General features: G+C 38.6%; 1 protein-coding gene across 1 annotated transcript in view; it reads left to right on the forward strand.

Moving 5' to 3' along the window:
• adgrv1 (adhesion G protein-coupled receptor V1) overlaps window positions 1-20838 on the forward strand; it is a 141870-nt gene that overhangs the window by 107211 nt on the left and 13821 nt on the right. Inside the window, exon 91 of the mRNA XM_041787698.1 lies at window positions 10497-10618. Within this exon, the coding sequence (XP_041643632.1) occupies window positions 10497-10618 (122 nt within the window). The remainder of the gene's footprint in view (window positions 1-10496; window positions 10619-20838) is intronic.

A 20838-nucleotide genomic window follows, 5' to 3' on the forward strand; every position in this document is an offset into this window, starting at 1 on the left:
TTGTATTTTTTAATTTATGTATTTTATCTGCAATGATCCATCATGGCCAGTATGATTTGGCTCTTTTTACAAATTTTCTACAAAAAACCTCCCTAGTGTCAAAGTGAAGACACATTCTACACAAAGTGATATCAACTGAATAAAAATATATAATGTGAAATAAGTAACTACACACCCCAGGACCTATCTTTACAAGAGAAGTATCCTCACAGCATGATGCTGGCAGCACCGTGCTTCACAGTGGAGATGGTGTGTTCGTGGTAATGTGCAGTTTTTTGAGTCTTCCAAACAGGGAGTCTTGGCTGAAGGCCAAAAATAACCATTTTGGTCTCATGAGACCAAAGAACTTTCTTCAACTTGACCATGGAGTCTCCCATATGCCCTTTGGTGAACTGTAGTCAAGATTTAACATGAGAATTCTTCAGCAGTGGCTTTCTCTTTGCCACTCTCCCATAAAGTTTTGACTGGGGAAGAATACAGGCAAAAGTTCTCTCCAATTTCAGCTGCTGAAGCATGTAACTCCCTCAGAGTAGTCAAAGGTGTCTTGGTGGCCTCTCTCACTAGTCCCCTTCTTGCGCAGTCAGTTTGTGAGGATGGCCTGATCTAGGCAGATTTACACATGTGCCATATTCCTTCTATTTCTTTATAATGGATTTAACTGAACTCCAGGGGAAGATCAGTGCCTTGAGATTTTATCCATTCTCTGACTTATGCTTTTCAATAGCCTTTTCTCTAAGTGTTCTCTATTGTCATGATGTGATTGTAGCCAGGAATATTGATTACCAGAGACTGGACCTTCCAGACACAGGTGTCTTTATACCATAATAACTTGGGACACATCCACTCAGGTGACCCTCATTATACTAATTGTGAGACTACTATCACCAATTGGCTGGACCTCTGTTAAATTAGGTCAGTCACTTTAAAAGGAGTGAATATTTAAATAAATAAATAAATAAAATGAATGAATTAAAGGGTAAAACATCCAAGGGTTTGAATACTTTTTATAGGCACTATACTTGTACTCATAGCTGGTCCGGAAAACATGGCAATATTAGTTATAGCAAACAATATAACACATAACTGTACACGGTAATGACGAATCCGTTTCATTGCCCATTAACTTGTATTACACATAAAAGTGAAAGTAAAAGTCATATTGCACGTGGTATAAATGACTATAAATAGATAAACAATAGATCAATGATTAGATCAGTAATATTGCACTTGGCTGCTGCTCATAGTATCGCCCATGATAAAGATATGATCAATTTTACCTTCTCCAGAATTAGACACAAACAAAACTATGCTACTTGTATTAAAACATTTGCCTGAGAGATTTGTAAAGCAGACCTTGCAAATCAAGGCTCAGCACGGTTCTTATAAACCATCTTTGTTATTCAACTTAAAAGTGCAATGCCAATGCTGGGCCATGATGTCTCTCTTATTTATATTTTCACCCATTCACTCTAAAGCCTTCGCTCTAGAACACTCCATCTTTTTCTCCCCTTCTCATCTCTCCTTTTTTGTTCACTGAACAGTAGCGAAGAGTCTAACCATATTACTGTTGTTGGGAAACAGGTAACCAAACTGTGGGTAGTAAAAAGCCCATCATCTTACGTAAACACTATTATGTCTCAAGTTTAGGCAAATGAATGGCATGAATTATTAATTTTAGTGACATAATTTTAGTTTAAAGGAATAATCTTAAAGGTAAAATGTAGGGATGCACAATATTGTCGTCCTGATATCAGTATCAGCAGATATTAGCTTAAAAAGGCATTTCTTCATATCTGGAGATATCCAAATTTCTGCCATTATTATCAACCAATGTTTTGGCTGTGAATATCAGAATATTTCAGTTGTAAATTTTGGCCATATATGCTGATAAGTCTGTGGAGTTTTAGGCTGGACCAACAGACAAACATCAGTTAAGGTCTTTTTCTTTGTTCATCCTCATTCCTTACATTTTAAAGTGTCTTACAGAATTAAGTTTGTTTCTTTGTTCTTCCTACAACTTTAAACTGTGTTCAAGGGACTGAAGTTTTAGGTCTGAAATACTTATTCAAGTATCAGTACTGATATCGGTATTGACTTGAATGAATCTGTAAATATCAGCGTATCGGATATTGGCAAAAATCTAATATCGTGCATCTCTAGTAAAAGCTAAAAGCTAATAGCTAAATAAGAGCCAGTAAACATGAAAAATTTTGTCCAACTTTTCAGTTAATTGTTCCAATAACCAATGACTTTACAGCTATCAAAATAGTCGTTACTTGCAGCTTTAATGCCCAACAAGGAGGAGGGATAGGAGTGATAGAGTTTGATGGCCCCTCATTGGTGGTCTCAGCCTACAGCTGAAGTTGCTCTGATAGGACCCCAGAGTATTGTGGAAGAGGTGTAATGCAGGTTATGAGAGGTTTCCTGCATCATTATTCATCTCAGATTTTGAATGCCTGTAGCCTAGTGGTTATTACTGCACATCGCACAGAGGCAGCTGTGCTTGAAGCAGTTGACCTGGTTTTTAATACAATGTGTGGCTACTTTCCTGCATGTTCTCTCTTTCCTCAATTCCTGACTCTGTTCACAGACCTAACAGTTAAAGCTTAAAAGGCACAAAATAATTCTTTGAAATCTACATGTTATCTTTGATTATTTTGTGCCCCCTCTGATAATGGCCAAACAATGATTCATACATGATTCACAGTGATAAGCTAATGATCTTTGCCCTGTATTAAAGCTCTGAATATATCCTTGTGGTCTTTTTTCTTTAGGGCTAAATTTTCTTTTCTAAATTTGAAGGTTTTTATTTTTTCTTCATGAAAGCACATGAGAAGTAAACCTTTGAAAGCTTAGCTTTATTGAAAATGTCACCACGTATACCGTCTCTGTGCTCACTCTTCATTTACAGCGCTTGTAATATGAGGTGTTTGTACTTGCCCACACACACGCTCAGTACAGCTTGTTGTTATCACAGCTGCTGACCTCTCTGTGACAGTAATGTCAGCACAGTCTTGAGTTTCTGTCTGGTTGTTTTCAATGTACCCAGGCTCTCTTCTCAGTTTGTCTTCTCACAACAGGAACCAGCTCTGGTCAAACGTAAACTGCAGCCCGTCCTGCTGTGGAGGAAAGCGATTCCAGTGTGTGACAAGAAAATCATGACACATAAGTTTGAGCAGAAATAACATGTTTTGGAGTTGAACTGTTTCTTCGTTTTGAACACTGGCAGACACATGGCATCATTTAGCATCTCTCTAACGTGTGTTTTTAAAGATATGCTGATAACTTTTTCTGCTTCTTTCTGCTTATTCTTTGTGGTATGAAACTGGAGAGTCAGTCAGCACTTTGCAGTCAGTCTCTATTTGGCTGTAGGAACCTGCTCTTACTGTGGGATCTCGGCTCTGTCGTTACACTGGAATGTGCTTACATGGATGGAAAACTCAAACTAGGGAGGGAGCCGAGGGACACAGATGTGCACGTCAGAAGAAAGGAGGAGAAGGATAAAAGAAGGAGTATGTTTTTGAGAGAGAAAGGGTGAAAGACCTTGGAGGAATGGAAAAATAACAGCTTTTAGAATAATGCACATTCGCTGACTTTGGAAGGAGCACCAACACTAGACTGAATGTCCATAGAGGGTGTGCAGCACAAAAACTAAGTGTGAAATGATAAAACTGAAACAATAAAGTCATACTGAGATAATAAATGACCTACAGGATACATGCGTCAAAGGGAAAGGGAGAGGCCCGAACAGGAAGAAACTGAGATGAAGGAAACATTGAAAGTATAAGAGTTGGAGGAAAGCTGCAGTGAGATAAGGAGAAGAAGTTGAAGCAGAAGGAAACTGACAGGGAGGTGGAAGTGGCACCTAAGTGAGGGCTTTTTGTGCAAACTTGGGCCCCGTGCCCTGTGTTTCCATCCTACTTGTGAAGTGAACTGTACAGTCTGTCCTACATAGCACCAACCAGCAGATTGTGGCTAGTCTGACTCAGTGGTGTGATTTGGAACTGGCATTGGCATTTAGAAGTCAGCATTTCAGTCAGTCTGGGGAAAAGTAGGTTTTAAAAGTGTTGACTAGTGTGATGCCAGGATTTATTTTATTGGGATAAAACACTGATTACCAATATATCAGCTGATATGGTGAAATTTGGAGCTGGAAATGAAAAATACTTTGTCTTTGTGTATTGTGCAGTGGCATGACTCTGAAACAGTAATCAAAAGGCTTCTTAAATACATAATTCTATATAATTAAAATGGAAAGTCAGTGACTGATTCCCCAAGAATTGCAACCGCTTATATCTCCAAAGACTGTGCATCATTTGTTCCTATCTGCTCTGTCTCAAGGTCTAATTGACAAAGTGCTGATGATATGCACACCCAAAAAGTTGTAAAAGTGCAGTTGTTCTACTCTGTGCAGTTTCCCTTGTTTTGTCACCAGAACTAAAAGCCACTATACCTTATGTGCTAGTGACATTTTCCTTCAGCTTGTTCCTCGTGTCAGGACTAAACTGGGGAAAACAGCCTTCAGTTTTGCTGCCCCTCTGCATGGAATACTCTCCAGACTGATCTGAAACATGAGTCAGAACTCATTTCACTTGAAGCTTTCCGTTCTGGTCTTATATGACGGACAGCATGATAAAATTGAACAGTGCCTGTGTTTTTGAATTGTTACTATGACCTAATTTCCTGCACTTTAAATCAGTTTACACACTCCAAATTATTGTTTGTTTTAACTCATTGTTGTAATCTGTATCTTGAATTTGTATTATTTATTATGACGTGAGCTTCTGACCTCTTGACGAGGCCACCCTTGTGAAAGAGATCTCATTCTCAACAGGTTTTCACCTGGTTAAAAAAAAGGTTGAAAAAACAGAATTGCTTCTAAATGTAGCAGGAAGCTATCTGCACCTTTACTTTGCAGTTTTGTCCACATAGGATGATGAGCTAGGAGTGGAGGGGAGGTCAGCCTCAAAAAAGTGATTTGAGGTCCAGTGTTTAAATCAAAGCTTCCACCTTGAATTGATCAAGCAAGGGAAACCTCAAGATTGAACGAGGTAATCAAATAAACTTGCATTTTTGTCATTGGTAATGGTTCTTGACCATGTCAGCATGTGGATGATGTGTTGTGCTGCTAGCCCTGGCCTCATTTAACAACTGGTTATATTAATAACAGGAACTATTTGTAATATTTACAAATCCTTTATACAGTGTTTGTCATACAGAAAGGGAATTTCCATTCTTTCTATTATTGTTATTGGGTTGTAGTCACCACCAACTCTCAGAAGGCAATATTTTTCACTGTATTAACATAAGTTTTGATGAATTAGTAGTTAGAAACAGGAACATTTTTTTCCTCAACTGATGGTTACAGTCATCTCTGCAGCAACGGCAAGGGTGCATTTCACCCTTTGTGCATTTTTTTCTTACTTGCCCAGATTAATGAGGCTCAAAAGTCATACAGTCCTTTTATGAATAAGACCTTTATTTTTAACCAATAAAAGTGTTCACCTCCAGCTGCTTCGTTGTGATGCTTAGGCATTTTGATAGTTCTGAGAGAAATGTAAGTCCAAGAGTGCTCTGGAATGATTAACAAAGTTTACCACATTAAATTTTCACATAGAAAAGGATTTCATTGCACAAATCCCTAAATATAAGCACTTATATCCACACATCTGTTATAGGCCCTCATTAGCCAATGAAACTGTTCAATTTGTCATGACCTCCGCCAAGGAGGTTATGTGATCTGGTGGGTTTGTTAGTTTGTTAGCAACATAACTCAAAAAGTTGTGGACGGGTTTTCATGAAATTTTCAGGAAATGTCAGAAATGGCATAAGGAAGAATTGATTAGATATTGGGAGTGATCCGGATCACCATCTGGATCCAGGAATTGAGTAACTTCAATCCCAGCAGCATTTTTGGGTGTGTTTCCATTCAAAGTTTTGGAGTTTATAGAGTTTGAAAGTCGCATGCCCGGTCGAGGAGACAAGTCGGAGCGTAACAGAGAGAAAGACAGCGAATTGTTGCAAGAATACTCACAATGCTGGGAGGAATAGAGGAATATTCACCCTCTGCCATGACTTCCAGTCGTCCAGTGAGACTGTGGGTGTCAGTGCATCTGTTGGCACCAGCAGGCAATGCCTCCAAGCCAATGCTTTGCCTCACTGTGTTTCCACCCCACCAGGGTGGGAGTAATCGGCGAATGCCATGGTGGGGGGCACATGGGGACGGATCCAGGAATTTATTACAGGATTCTTCACTATTGGGAGATAGGGCTAATGGGCGGAGGTCTGCACTCTCTGAGTGCTTTTCTAGTTTATGTAATACATTTAGTGCTGTCATAAGATGAAAAATGTGCTCCACGTGGTCAGGGAACATACAAGCATATGGATCATGAATGAATGTTATCAAAGGTACATCGTGTACTCCACCGCATGATGGTCACTAATGGAAATACGGCACTGCAAATGTCAGCAACCTTTCCAGTAAGGCCATCTATACCCGAGCATCTATACTCACACGCCCACACAGAGAGCTACACAAAAACACAGGACTTCACAGGCAGTGCCTGCCCAGGCTAATTGTATCTGCCTTTCTGAAGTATTGGAAAAAAATATCTCAAATAATTCCCCTTAAATGAAACATTTATTTTCTTGTTGCAGAAATGGCATGTAGGGTGTTTTGGATAGCTTTTTTTATCAACTTTTTCTTTCAGCCACAGTCCACCCATTTCTCTCATTATCACACACTGAGATCTAGATTTGTGCCTTCTTTTCCTTCAGGCTTGATTACTGTAATTTCCTTAATACTGATCCAGCCATCTCCTATTAGACTGCTAACTACTGCATTAATCCTAACCAGAGGCATAAAATCTGATCGTATCACTCCAGATCTCTTGCTGCTCACTCTCAGTGCATACTAGAGCTGAATTTGATGGACTCATCCAGACCTGTAAAGCCCAACATGAGAAAATGTTAAAATTGCATTGCAAAATTGCATAGAGACTTTTACCAGCTACCAATCTAAACTCTTCCTATATATTTTATTAATAGCTCATGGGGAAACAATTAGGATCCTACAGACGCAGTAATGAAGAAATGTCAGAGTACTCAGGAAGTGAACTTGCATCTCTTCAGCTTTCAAGACCAGTTTCCAGACTTTTGGCTCTGACCAGACTTGAACCAATGGCCCTCTGGTTCCCTACCCATTGTTACAAACTGAGCCACTACCAGCCCTCTGAAAAATCCCCACCACATTAAAAAAAGGCAGATGACTCTGCTTGAGAATAAAATGCTGTTTCTGCAATATTGTTATTTATATGAGTAAATCCCTAAAAACATAATTTTGGCTTTTTGGATTGCAGATTCCAATATTGCCTATTGAACAAAAGATGCTGAATAAGCTAGTGATTTATCTGGCCTCTCTCTTTTTCTCTCCCTCTCTCTGTTGTGATGACTCACTGTTGACAGTGGACTCTGTCTGCATGTGATTGACAGTGCCCTTTTCCTTTGTGATTAGCTTTTCTATTAAAGTAGGATGACTGTTTTTTCAAGCTGAGAGAGGAGACACCTTGAGTTGATGAATGAGGTGCGTGTATAATTCCGTGACCTAAATTCAGGCTTCTGTAATGTAAAACTGAGGCCATCTCTTGAAACCCACATCCATAATCATGAATAGAACAAAAGACATATTAGCATTAAGCAGCATGAATGTGTGGATGTCCTTCCTGTATTGTCCTTACAGTTTGCAGTGCATCATATATCTCTAAATGTATACTCCATGCTTGAATGTGGTGTGTCAGCCCAACTGAAACTGGGTTATAGTGACGCCAGTAGCTTCAGGAGAGCTTAGTTTAGAAACACGTGCAGAAAGACCTCTGCTGGTCTTTTCTTTTCTTAGAAACCCCTTACAGTGTGTGTGTGTCTTCTGTACACAGCATGAAGAGAAGGGAGTCAGCATTTTAGAATGAGGCCACCTGTTTGGAAGGTTTTATTTGCTGTTAAGTGAGTTTTAGTGTGCATTTGAGAGTATGTTTGCTAATGCTAATTACAGGGTGCAAACTCAGGCAATCCTATGGGGAACGCAGGCAATCCAATCTCAAGAATAGCTATTGATTGATTAAAAATATTCCCCTTCTCTTAGATAGTGACTGCATGAGGTGAGTCACAATGAAAACCTACCAGAAGGGTTGTTAAAAGTAGGAAAGTTCTGACTCCGTATGTCCATTTCTTACATGTATTTCAACATCCTACACATCCATATCAGTGTTAATTTATAGTATGCAGTTTGTTCCAAAGCCTGTCGCAGCTTTGAATAAACACTAGTTCTGTTTTTTTTAAGCAAGGTCTTCTTTTTTCTCTGATTAGAAACATTAAATCCATTTGGTTTGCTGAAATACCATCAAAATAATATGCTCTATTTTTTACCCCTCTATTGACACTATTTATAATATTTACTTCCCAATTCAATCCAATCCACTTTATGTATATCGCAGATTTCAATGTTTACCATGGTGCTGCACAGTGACTAAAACACAGAAATACAACTCAGGCATGCACTCAGCATTGAGAGTGCTGAGTGCATAAAAAAGAATAAAAATAAGTTTGAAGTAAGTTTCTGCATGGCTATCCTATCCCTCGTCTTATCTTTTTTTCTCGTTTTACCTCTGAAGGCAGTGAACTATACAGCTTATATCAGAAGTGTGTCTTCAACAACATTCCTTGCTATCAGTTTGTTTAGTGCTTCCTTACACTCTGTAGCTGGCGGGGAATTAAATCCAGCTTTGGCTGTTTGCATGGAGTGGCTCCTCCTTGGTCTGCTGGGCTAACGTGAGCTGTACTTGGTTAACGGTGTTTGTAGCATCCGGCTCTCTGGAAACTAGTTTAGCTGAAGCTTGTTGTTTAACTTGGTACTGCGTGAAGTTATAATCACTGTTCTTGGAGGTGGAAAGGTTTACCTCCCTGTTCTTTGTCGTCCTTTATCCCAAGGAGGGAAAAGTAATTATGCTTGTATTTTTAAGACAGAGAGCTCACACTCGAGTGCTCAGCCATGACGTGTGTGCACGATTCAGTGCCTGTGTTTGTTTGTGTGTTTCTGCAGAGGCTGTTCTCTCTCCCAGCATGCTGATGTGCTTACGGTCCTGTCACGTCATTTGCTGTAAAAGTAACGAGTAACATGTGATGTAAATTTCCAGTAACTGTACAGGCATTATTAATTTAATAAAAAGAAACACGTTACACCACTAGTTACCACAGAAGGTAATGGAGTTACTGTAACGTGTCACTTAATAACACGTTATTCCCAACACTGGGAATAAAGCAGTAAGGCAGATATGATAAGGATTTAAATATCTTGGACACTATAATAACCAAATAAACACTCCAGGGTTGGAATTTAACTTTTTTATCTACCTGCCACTGTGGCTGGTGTATTCAGATATCTACCACCCGCAAACATTTTTACAAGCCACTCTATTTTAACAAGCAGCATTATTTAATGAAGTATATTATAAAAATACTTATAGGCTTATAGTGTGGGAGAGTTTTTACATTAATAAACCAAACTGTTGCTCATTTTCAGCCACATTTTTCAACCAATTTGTCCAGTACTTCACCATACAAACATCTGCTGAGAAATTGTAAATTCATAGGCATTTCTCTGCATTAAAATGTATAGTCTTGCTAGATTTAGGTATTTTTGCACATTTTCTGCAGTCTTAAGCCAAAATCCAGGCTTTGTTGAACCTTACTGAACTTCAGTTTGAACACACCTCCAGCAGATATGCTAGTTGCAATGGAGAACTACTCTTACATCATACAGAATCAAACCATCCCAGCACACAGATGCCTGTAAACATCTGACAGCAGCTCTGACACAGGAAAGAGGAGGAAGGGTTTTTTTGGTCAGTGAGTGTGTAGATCCGCTCAGCTTTGCTCATTCAGTAGAAACAAACAGAAAAAGGGAGTTTAATCTATACTGTTAACTGTAACAAAACCACACTTTTATGTTAGGCTGCTTTTATTTACCTGCCCCAGTGGCTGGTAAGTTGAGAAAATTCACCTGACACTGCTCAAAAGTACCTGCATTTGGGAGGTGGCAGGTGCTAATTTTCCACCTTGGTATACTGTAGTTTTTAAGGCCATAAATGTCTTATTACATATACAAGGGGTGACATTTTAGACAGCATTTTGATTGAGGCATGTCTACATACTTAAAACAAATTTACACTGGATAGTTTGCATTGTATGATTTTTTTCTGTTCTTTTTGTGAATTTGATTGATGATAATTCACCAAATTTACTGAAGCATCTTAGATACAAAAGAGAAAAATATGGGGAAATGCAACACAAGAAATCTGAGACGCACCAGTGCCACACAGAACTAAAACTGTATTACTTTTCATTAACTGGGTCTCCAAAGGGTCTTATAGTCTCACATCTGAGTTTGAAAGTGTAGATCGATGCCGTTTTTAATTTTTCTCTGTTGTTATTTTGTTCTCCAGAGGTGCCGCTGGTCCTCTACCTGTTTGTGCTCATCTCTCTGGTCTGGTTGTGGGCTGGGCTCCATATGGGCTACAGAAACCTGTGGATGCTCATCCTCTATGTCATCTTCAACTGCTTCCTGGTGAGTTCATGTACTTAAATACAGTGTATTCAGACCCACTTCACTTTTTTAATTGTGTTGTGTTGCAGCCTGATACTACAGTCGTTTAAATTCATTTTTATTCTCATTAATCTACACTCATGTCCCATAATGACAAAGTGAAAACCGAATTATGGAATTTTATTGCTAATTTCTTAGAAATAGAAAACTGAAATATCACATTGACAGAGGTATTTAGACCCTTTGCAAAAACACTTGAAATTTAGCTTAGGTTTCTCTCGTTTCTCTGGATCATTGCTGAGATGTTTCTACTCCTTGACTGGAGTCTACCAGTGATAAATTAAACTGATTGGGCATGATTTGGAAAGGTGCATATCTCTAAAGAAGGCCTCACAGCTGACAATGCACATCAGGGCAAAAACCAAGCCATGAGGTTCAAGGAACTGCCTGCAGAACTTGGAGACAGGATTGTTGCAAAGGCACAGATCTGGGGAAGGCTAAAAAAAACATCTGCACTGAAGTTTCCCAAGAGCACACTGCCCTCCATAGATTTCCAATTGTAGAAGTTAGGTACAACTGGGACTCTTTGGAGAACTGGTTGCCCAGCCAAACTGAGTAATCAGGGGAGATAGGTCTTAGCAAGAAAGGTGACAGAAAACCAGATAGTGCAGCCATTTATTATTGTTCTACTTCATCTTATTACAAGTGCTTTGAATAAATTCACTGGCACCATGTTCAACATATTTTTATATAGGACTTCAGTCAACTTCATTGAAACATTCACACTAATTTTGCTTCCAATATCTCTCACAAATCTCTGTCATTTCCCTACAAATGTCCCTGTTTTAGGACTGCTTGTAAAGCTGAAATCATGGAGGTCTAATTATGCAAAGGGGCGCATTGATCTAGATTATTTCTACCTTAAGATTAGCATATGTTTGACTTTCCTTTGTAGTTGCTCAACATGTTTGAACTTCATAGGCCAGAGGACTTCAGGAAGTTAACTCATAAAGTATTGATTAGTTTGGCAGCTAGATGTGTGGGAGTTTGCCCACATTCATGTGTGAGTGTGTTATTCTTTGTTGACTTACTGTAGAGAGTGTGATGAAGGCCACTTCGCCCCACTTTGAGGTCCTGCTTTGATGTGTTTGTGGGGCAGAGTGAGAAGAGCTTTAGGGGTGGAGAGAGAGGCAGGGTTATCACTGTGTCACATCTCACTGAAGCCTCTCTCTGCCCGCCCCCCCTTTTGTCTGTCTCTTTTAATGTGCTGCCTTTTTTTATTTCATATCTTTGCTCACGGTATCAGGGATGATAAAGAAACTATGTTCATAATTCTCAAGATAACACAATCAACAAGTATGTCTTTACAGCTGGAAACCCCCAGAAATTTACACGGCTATCAACTCTAGCTATAAAAAATTGCATAACAGACAGTATCATGATTGTAAGAGGCAAGACCTTCCGTTTCTTTTCTTGACTGCAGTATCTGTAAGATAGTAAACTTCACTATCACTGGACTCTTTTTGGACTTAAAGGTAGTTGAGTTCAATTTAAAACTTTCTGAATGAGCTACAGGTCATTGTTATCTAATAGAAGTAATTTTGTCCTTTGTTCTTTGAACAAGTGTAACCTTGTAGTTATTCTATATTCGTGTGAGTAGGCAAAGTTTTTGGGTGTTTAGGGGATTCCCTAACCCCTCACTGGCTGTAAACAAAAGTGCAAGGTACCTAAAATTCTACTGCAACTATTTATTTATTCTAAAGCAGAATAATTGATACAAAGGGTTAACTAATTCTGCTGTAGTCTCTGTTAACGGCTTGAGGCTGTCCAAACAACTCCAACATGCATCCAGTGCACTTTTCGTCTGCGCGTTCACTCATCACTACTCTGATTTTTAATTTTAGATTTATTTAGTTTTTTTGTCATAAGCCACACCTGTCTTTAATTTCAATGTAAAAATGTATGCTGTTTAAAAATCAATTGCTCTAAAATCCATATGAAATTAATCAAATCTGATTTTTTTTTCCATACCAAATCAAATGTATGATTTTATTAATTTTTTTTTCTGGTTAAAACAATTACAAATATAAAAGAAATTACTGAAGACTGTTTTTATTATATCAATAGCAATTGTTGGAAAGCTGACGTTCACTTTTGTGGTAAAGTTTTAGCTATAAACACGTCTTTAAAAGTGCACTGTGTAGTTTGTAGAGAGGGAGTAGTGACGAACATTGACCCCCAGGTTCTGGAAGTTTACATCTGCTGATCAGATTTTTCTTTGTGACCTGAGAGCAAAAAAGGACCATCTGAATAATATTGATTATTTATGTTTTGTATTTTATTGCCTGTCATCTCTTCCATGGGATCAGTGCCAGATGTAAATGTTACCGTGCTCAAACAGAAAGTGCGTTCAACTGTAAATATCTATGAAAAATATTCAGAGTGAGGGATATGATTTATTGTTAAAAGTCAGTCACTAAAGTTTCTGACTGTTGCTTTAAGTGCGGTGTTACTGCAGTGATGTTGAAAAGAAATTATTAATAAAATTGATGCATCACCTGGACCTACCTGAATGTTCATTTTAGTACATTTCAGTTTTTGCTGCACAGTATTATGTATTATTATTATTATTGTAGTATTATGTGCCATGAAGACTTCAGCATCTACAGCTTTAGCAGGCTTCCTGGGTCCCTCCTTAAGGGGCACTTGCAGCTGAGGATCTCTATCTTCTTTATTTTGCAGTTTATGTGAGTTTGGTTTCATCAGTTGCAGGGATGGGAATTCCCTTATCAGTGCCTTACATCTGTGCATTGAAAAGTATGGTCTGGCGAGAGGCAGTCAAGAACAGAGAAATTTTGGAAAGTAAAAATGGCAGACAGTCAAAAAAAACAGGCTAAAGTGGTCAAAGTGTGGCTTCATTTCTCAAAAATGATGCCAACAGTGCGACGTCCAACATCTGTTGTACAGCGATTTCATGCAAGACATGCATCTTTTCGCACAGGAACCATTAATTTTGTAGAAGAGTTAAATTTGTTTTATACATCCAGAGATCTTGTATCCAGAGACTAGATTTATATTTTTGTTTTAAGGGATTATCTTTTGAAGAAAATGAGCAGTAGTGATTGATTCATTGATTGATTGATTGATTGATTGATTGATTGATTAAATTTTATTATTGTTTCATGCATAAACAATATGCCCAGCCCAAATGGGCTTACAAGACACCATTATCTTTACAGAAAGACCAGAAACCAAAAGTAGACGCTCAATAATATAGTAGACTAGTTAAACAAACCATCCTGCCACTTCTTCCAGGCTTTTGCAACAAAAGAGGCCAACTTATAGATATTAAAAGTAATACTATTAAAAGTAGTATTGTGTTCTAATTCAAGTTGAGAAATTGAAGATCCAGAGAGCAGTTTGTTTTAACTGAAACATTTCCAACACATTTTATTTGTATATTTTAGAATGTTTTAGAATGTTTTCCTCCCAAACACTTTGTGTCTCAATAAAATCTGAGTTGTTAACAGTGAAAACCTATAAAGAAGGATAATCAAGGTTGAATCTACTATCAGTAAAATCTTTTAAATCCCCATCCTTATTAATAGGCCTAATTCGGGCTATATTGCATCTCTATGCCTCTATTCAGTCAGGACCAATTTGTCAAGAAACACACATGATTTGAAGCTTTACATATTTATTTATTGGCAGTTATTAAATAGTATTTATTGCTGTTATTTATGTTTGACAGTGTGGCTGTGGGATCCCTCTGCCCTTGCCTGAGCCTATGTACAAACCATTGAGCAAGAACAGCACATGATTCTGCTCGTCCTATGCTGATAAGGAAAGCCTGAGGCAGGGAGAGAAGTAGCAAAAACCCAGAGCAGAACAAGCATCCATGACGACAGAATGACATTGATTAAGTCAGAAGCAGAATGAAGGAGGAGCTGGGGTGGAGGAGGGTTGAAAGCACAGTTTGGAGAGAGCTCGACAGAGCATGGCTATAGTAGTTTAGCAGCATGTGAGCGTTTTTTTGGAGCAAATCAGGTTGCTGTCAGCTGATCAGCTGATCTGAGTTATGGCAGCACTTGATTCCATGGCCTGCCTAAACTAATGCAATTTGTGTCAGTTATTTCTTTTCTTTTTTTTCCCCCGGGAAGCCCCGATCTTAAAGTTCAAACTTTGCTCTTGTTTATTAGTAATATTATTGTGATTTGAAGCTGTAGGAAATGTTCCCATTGCTTCATCATAGTTAGCATCAATGGTTTAATCTATCGTAGTGTTGGATAAAAGATGCCTCAACTTCTTAACACTATTTTCAACACTGTTCTTTTAACAGTAGATGGTAACTTCATTCTGAGTAACTCAGTAGTGTCATTAATGCCAAGTTATCCAAGAACCCCACCGGTAGAGTCTGTTTTTTTCCTGTTCTTAATTCATCTGTAAATGTTGGTTTTCTTTCCTGTGTTCAACTAAGAGGCTCCATCTTCCCGTAAACTCTGCCAAAAGAGGTCTGTGGTAACCTGTGGTGACATTCGGCATCCACATGTTAAAGACGACAGTGTAGCACCAAAGTAAACTTCTCCTGCTGGGACAGTGACTAATGAAGAGAAGTGATGTCAATGCAAACGCTCGATGTCGCACTTAGCACTTGTTTATGAGCTCCAATGGTGTTTGTCGTGCTCTGTGACATCATGTGGTCAGTTTCTTCAACTGACCAATAGAGTAGGGGCGTCGTGTCTTTAAGAGCCATGCATTGTTTATTCTGTGACACTTCTCTTTAACTTCACTGATGTCACAGTTCTTGTAGTTTGTCTCTCAGCTGAGGTAAAAGTACTGCTTTTATCCCACAGGAACCCTTCAGATGAGCTCTGCTGTTCCTCCTATAGTGACCTTAAAGTGCTCTTGTCTATAATTTAACCCCTTAAGGCCTGGCAGTTCTCTTACTCCAATGCTCTGATGTCTGTCTTAACAAAAATAACAGAAAAACATCATCTGCTTGCTGCTGGCTTTATTGCGTTCAGCTACTTTTTCACAAAAAGAGCGGAAAGAGAACAATAAAAGCCTTCATGTCTGCTTTTATAGATTGCCTTCCATTGCGTTTACTCTGCCCTTGGTTTCATGCAGGACAAATTCTGGAGATAAATTGACCCTCACAGCTAACTTTTTAAACATAATATTTTCTAAAAGAAAAATAGTCTTTTAAAAGAAGAAGTATGATTTTCTAACCTTGCGACGTCAAAGCTCTGTGTTAAATGAAAGCCTCTGGGGTCTGGTCAAGGTCTGCAGTATGAATAAAGAAGTATTCATCTGAAAAGAACAAACAGCTGAAGAACAAGGACATTGATCAGCAGTAAACACACTGTCTGACCCAGTTTTCTCAAAGTGCGGCTAAGGAAAGATGAAGATGCCATTTCCATGAAACAAACATGGATGCAATTAGATTTATGTGTGTGAGCTCACGTTTTATGGAGCAAGTTTAATTCGTGGAGGCGTGAAGGGGGAGAGGTGCAGAAAGAGGGCTGACATTGTGTGTTATTGAGGGACTTTCATTAGGGAACAAATGAAAGTTTAATGAAAGCAAATGGGATCCTGATAAATGAGGCTAAAAATGTACGTCTCATCAACCCTCTGCACACCTGGATTAGCAAATAGATTGTCTAGATTCATAACAGATGCAGAAGTTTGAAGACATATGAAAGAAGTTTCTTTAAGCTGTGTGCAATAGCATTTCAGGACTTTATGTCCCTGCTTAAACACATATGCCCCTTAAAGTGTGGTGGTTCTTCTGTCCAATGGGATGTTACACTAGCAAACATAATAACTGTACACAAACATAATAAACCACAATCGTAATGCAAATCAGCAGTTTTTAACATAAAAATACCACAAATGCAGTAAACTTCCAAAAAATGTAATAGCAGTTGCCTTCTGCAAACGTAATAACTATGACATTGTTCATGGATTTATTATGTTTCTTGTAAGGTAATAATCTCCAGCATTTAAAAATTGTAATAACTCCCATGAATGTATTATGAACATAAAAACTAAATGTTTGTCATCATTGTTTGTTTGTTGTAGCCTTTTTACAACTGCCAGTGGGTTCAAGCACATCAAAAAATGTAGCCATGGTAATTTGATTGTTCGCCATGAAACAGGAAGCAGTATTTCAGAGTCTTAAAGCACTGGTAGAACAATCAATCTTAGCAGACTGGATTAAAATATTTTAAAACTGAAACGTGTTTCAGTTCTAGTAAAATGTATACAATACTATATCTAAATCTATATCTGAGGTATTCACACAGTGGAGGTAGCTTGTCAGTACAACTAAACCCCACCCATAGTGCAGCTTTGTATCTATGGCTCTGAAAGTATAGTCAGTCAGTCTCATACAGACCAATTTGTAGAGTTAACCTCAGCGGTCAGCCAATGCATGAAGTCTACATAAAGATAATCGGGCTGATTTTGTCCCGATTTTCCCCCTTCCTGACCAAGAACGGCAAAAGCCCGATTATCTTGTGTCTTATAAGATTATCCTGGGGTCTGAGGTGTGTTAAAAGTGAAGTTTTCCTGATAATCAGCTCCGAAAACAGTCTTAAATATAAAACTTGTTCAATATTTACGACCCAAAATCTTCATATGTGTGGAGAAAGCCGACGACTCCCGAGTCATGACTCCGTGAATTGGGACGTGGAACGGAATGTAGCCAATCAAGAAGCGAGGTGACTGAGGAACAAGGAAGCAGGTGTAAATAAAAACAGGCATGGCTGACCTGCTGAAGCATCACAAAGTTCGGTGGATTTCTTTTTCTTTAGTTCTGGATTTTTCCGTTAAAAATAGTCCCAAGAACACCATCATTCCCTCTTCTTGTATGTCCTCTTCCATGTTGCGTGTTGTGCTTTCTGGTTGTTGCTATGTTTCTTTTTCTTCGTTTTTGTTAGATCACTTGTGATCACGCAAGGAGGACGAGATTCTTGATCGGTGTTGGGACAGAATCACGATGTGTGTGGTGTGCTGTGTTGAGATTATTGGAGCACACCACACACAGTACGATCAAAACTGTTCAATGCCTGATTTTTTATCTTCATGTGTGGGATCTCTAACAGATAAAAAATCTCTTAAGATTTAGAAAGTCCTTATGTGTGTACCCCACTTTAATTGCATTGCGATTATTGCATGGACGTTGCTGAAAGCCTATAAATGAAGCATTGTGTTGAGAAGTCAATATTTCAGAATGAGGTGTTCATTTTTTCCAGTGATTGATTATTTCTGTCCATACATACAAGATTCAGGTAACATGATAGCTTTCCATGTTGTATATGTCCTTAACATTTCCAATTCATTCCTATTTTTGGGGCTATTGGTTAATTAGCAGCTTTTTATTGCTTTTTATTGGCTGCCAACATTATTTTAATTCAGTCTCAAATCCCCAAATTTTTTGGGCATGTTTAAAACACCATTACTGTGCAGTGGAGGCTTTACATGAACATCTTTGAGTATAACAAAATATCTGTAAATTACTGCACAACACTCCCAAGTTTTTTGGTGACTTTCAAATGTATTCGTGAATAAACTTTTTGCAGGATCTCTTCAGATTAGATTAATGTTGGCCATTCTCTTTTAATCATGGCTCAATCATCACATCATCTTAAATCTCTGACCTCAATTTGAATAAGTTTATTTATTGAACCGGTCATAGCACTGCTTAACCACCTCTTTGAACATAACTGTGCCACCATCTTCTTATTCAAACACACTGCCCAGCTCTTAAATGCTATAATTGTCCATTTTGCCTTGAGGTTTGAAGTCATTATACTGTCGGTTCACAGTTTATCAGTGGTTGTTTTCATTGTTTCTCCCACACCGAGAATTTTCCATTATGAGAATTTTCCGTGTTTACCTCTGTGTTGTTGCTGATGTGGTTTGGTGGCAACAGCTGATTACTGAACACCATTAAACAGCTGCAGATGTTACAGCATTGCGTGCTCTGTTTGTGTTTGAGAGCACCAGTTACTTTTAAGTTATTGATCGCTGTTTGTTGAAAGCAGCCTTTCATCTTCAGCAGGTTAAAAGAGAAAAAAATCAGACTCTTTTAATCAACCCATACCTATTTTTTGTTTATGTCTTTGGATCTGACGCATCCCTCCTACTCCACTTGGCGCCCTGTTGCCGTGGCTCCACATCTGTGCCACATCAGGCTAAATAAAAAGACAATAATCAAATCAGCACAGCACCATTCCTTATTATCTCCTCCTGCGGCGCCCTCTCTGCCTGTAAACCCTCCCTCGATGTACTACCATAGTCAGACACATCCCCTGCATTACAATCCAATTTCACCCCCTCTTCCCCATTGAACCTTTGTACTGGCCTAAAAATAGAACACAGGATATCTGTGTGTAATTATGGAAAAGAAGAGCAGAGCTCCGCATGTCCACACACTCACATGCAGTCTGATGTGAGAGGCATGCAGAGAGTCAGGGGAAATAGATTTGTTTTTTATGTGCACTCAAAATGTTTTCCACACATCACAAAACAATTCCCTGTGAGGAGTGGAAGGGATATTGCTTCAGTTACCCTCATTGAAATGAAGGAATAGCAATGGCCAAACAAAAGCAGGATCTTTTTCCCCAGTCAGATCAGGAAACTTCTTTGCTTTTTTACTTTAGCCAAAGAAACTCCAACCACTTGAATCCCCGTTCTCATCCCTCAATTGTGTCTTTTCACTGTTTGCCTTTACTTTCTCTTGATCCAAGGTTACACCCCCTTTGTCCAACACCTCCTCTGTCCTTCCTTTCTCTCCTTCTGCTTAATTCTCTCCATATCTAAAGACGTGGCCTCTCCTCTGATCAGGGAACACTTACATAACAGGCCTATGGTAGTAAAGCTTGTTCCTCCGGCTGCACAGCCCGCTAATGATCTGTGCTAATCACCCACAGTGCTGTTGTGATGGAGCCGAACACACACCCACACATAAATACACACCTGGGTGCTTTTTTTCTTTCATAAATAGAAGGCCTATTTCCCTCTTATGTTTTATATGCAAAAAAAAATAAAAATAAAAAATCCAAGAAGTTATGAAAGCACCATCAACCTACTTTGCTTTGCTTCTGACGCGAAATGTCCCATTTCTCAGTGGACCTCGTTCACATATTCAAAGTGCCATTAATGGACTTTCTTTTTCTATGAATAAACAGCTCTCACATAGCTCTTTTGGAAATACCAGGCTGTAAACCTTGTGAGTTTTTCCATGGCTTTAATCTATTTGCAGCCTTTTCCTCCTTAAAAGTGTGATGTTCCTTTTTTACAATGCACCATAAAGACACAGTTTGCTGCTGCAGTTCCTGTCTTCCTCCTCATAATTGTGATTGCAACCATCAGCACAGTTTATAGGTCCATTTCTATGTCAGTATTACTCGGTTACAAAGGTAATGATGATGGCATTTCTATATATAGAGGAGCACTGTGTGAGTTTCCAGACATTTTTCAACCAGCTGTCTCATCTGCTGATTCATAGTCTTAGATAATAAAGTTTAACTATGCAGTTTGGTAAAATAGCATTTCATAATCTAAATAAATGACAAAATTGATGTTTACTTGCTTTAAAAATTGGCAGTAAGATGTAGTAGGATCTATATAGAACATTTTTTTAGAGAAATTCATTTAAATTAATCAATAAGTTCTTTTATAACAGAGGTGACAAACTATGGCCCAAGTGCCAAATGCAACCCAGGGCCTAATTTTTATTGGCCCACTGCAAATTCTAGAAATAACATGTCATATGGCTTACATTTGAACATGAAGCTTGTGCTTGACTGTAAATTACTTCGTAGTTTCAACACAAGGCAGTGCTACCATGCTAATTCTGTAAACAAACGTTTATTTGTGTTTTTTGTGATTAAATTGAGAAAACACTGTTCATGCTAAACATATTGGAAACCAAAATAATAATGTCTTATTTTCTAACTCCCCGATGAATTCCAGGGGCAGCAAAGAGCAGTACCAATACTATTCCAGGGGCAGAGCCAGTGATAGGGCCAAACATGGCCCACTGAAATCTTATCCTCAAAAATCGATATGGTTGTTTATTGCTTTGTCAGCCATTAAATCGAGTGTAAAGAGTCAGTTCATGCAGGCCACAGACTCATGCGCTGCCATAATTTAGATTAGCTGATCTCATGCAAGCCCTCATTAGCTGACAGCCAGTTGATTTGCTCCAAGCACACTACTAGCTAGTTGTTCTC

Source organism: Cheilinus undulatus, linkage group 5, assembly GCF_018320785.1.
Source record: "Cheilinus undulatus linkage group 5, ASM1832078v1, whole genome shotgun sequence".
Lineage (NCBI taxonomy): Eukaryota > Metazoa > Chordata > Actinopteri > Labriformes > Labridae > Cheilinus > Cheilinus undulatus.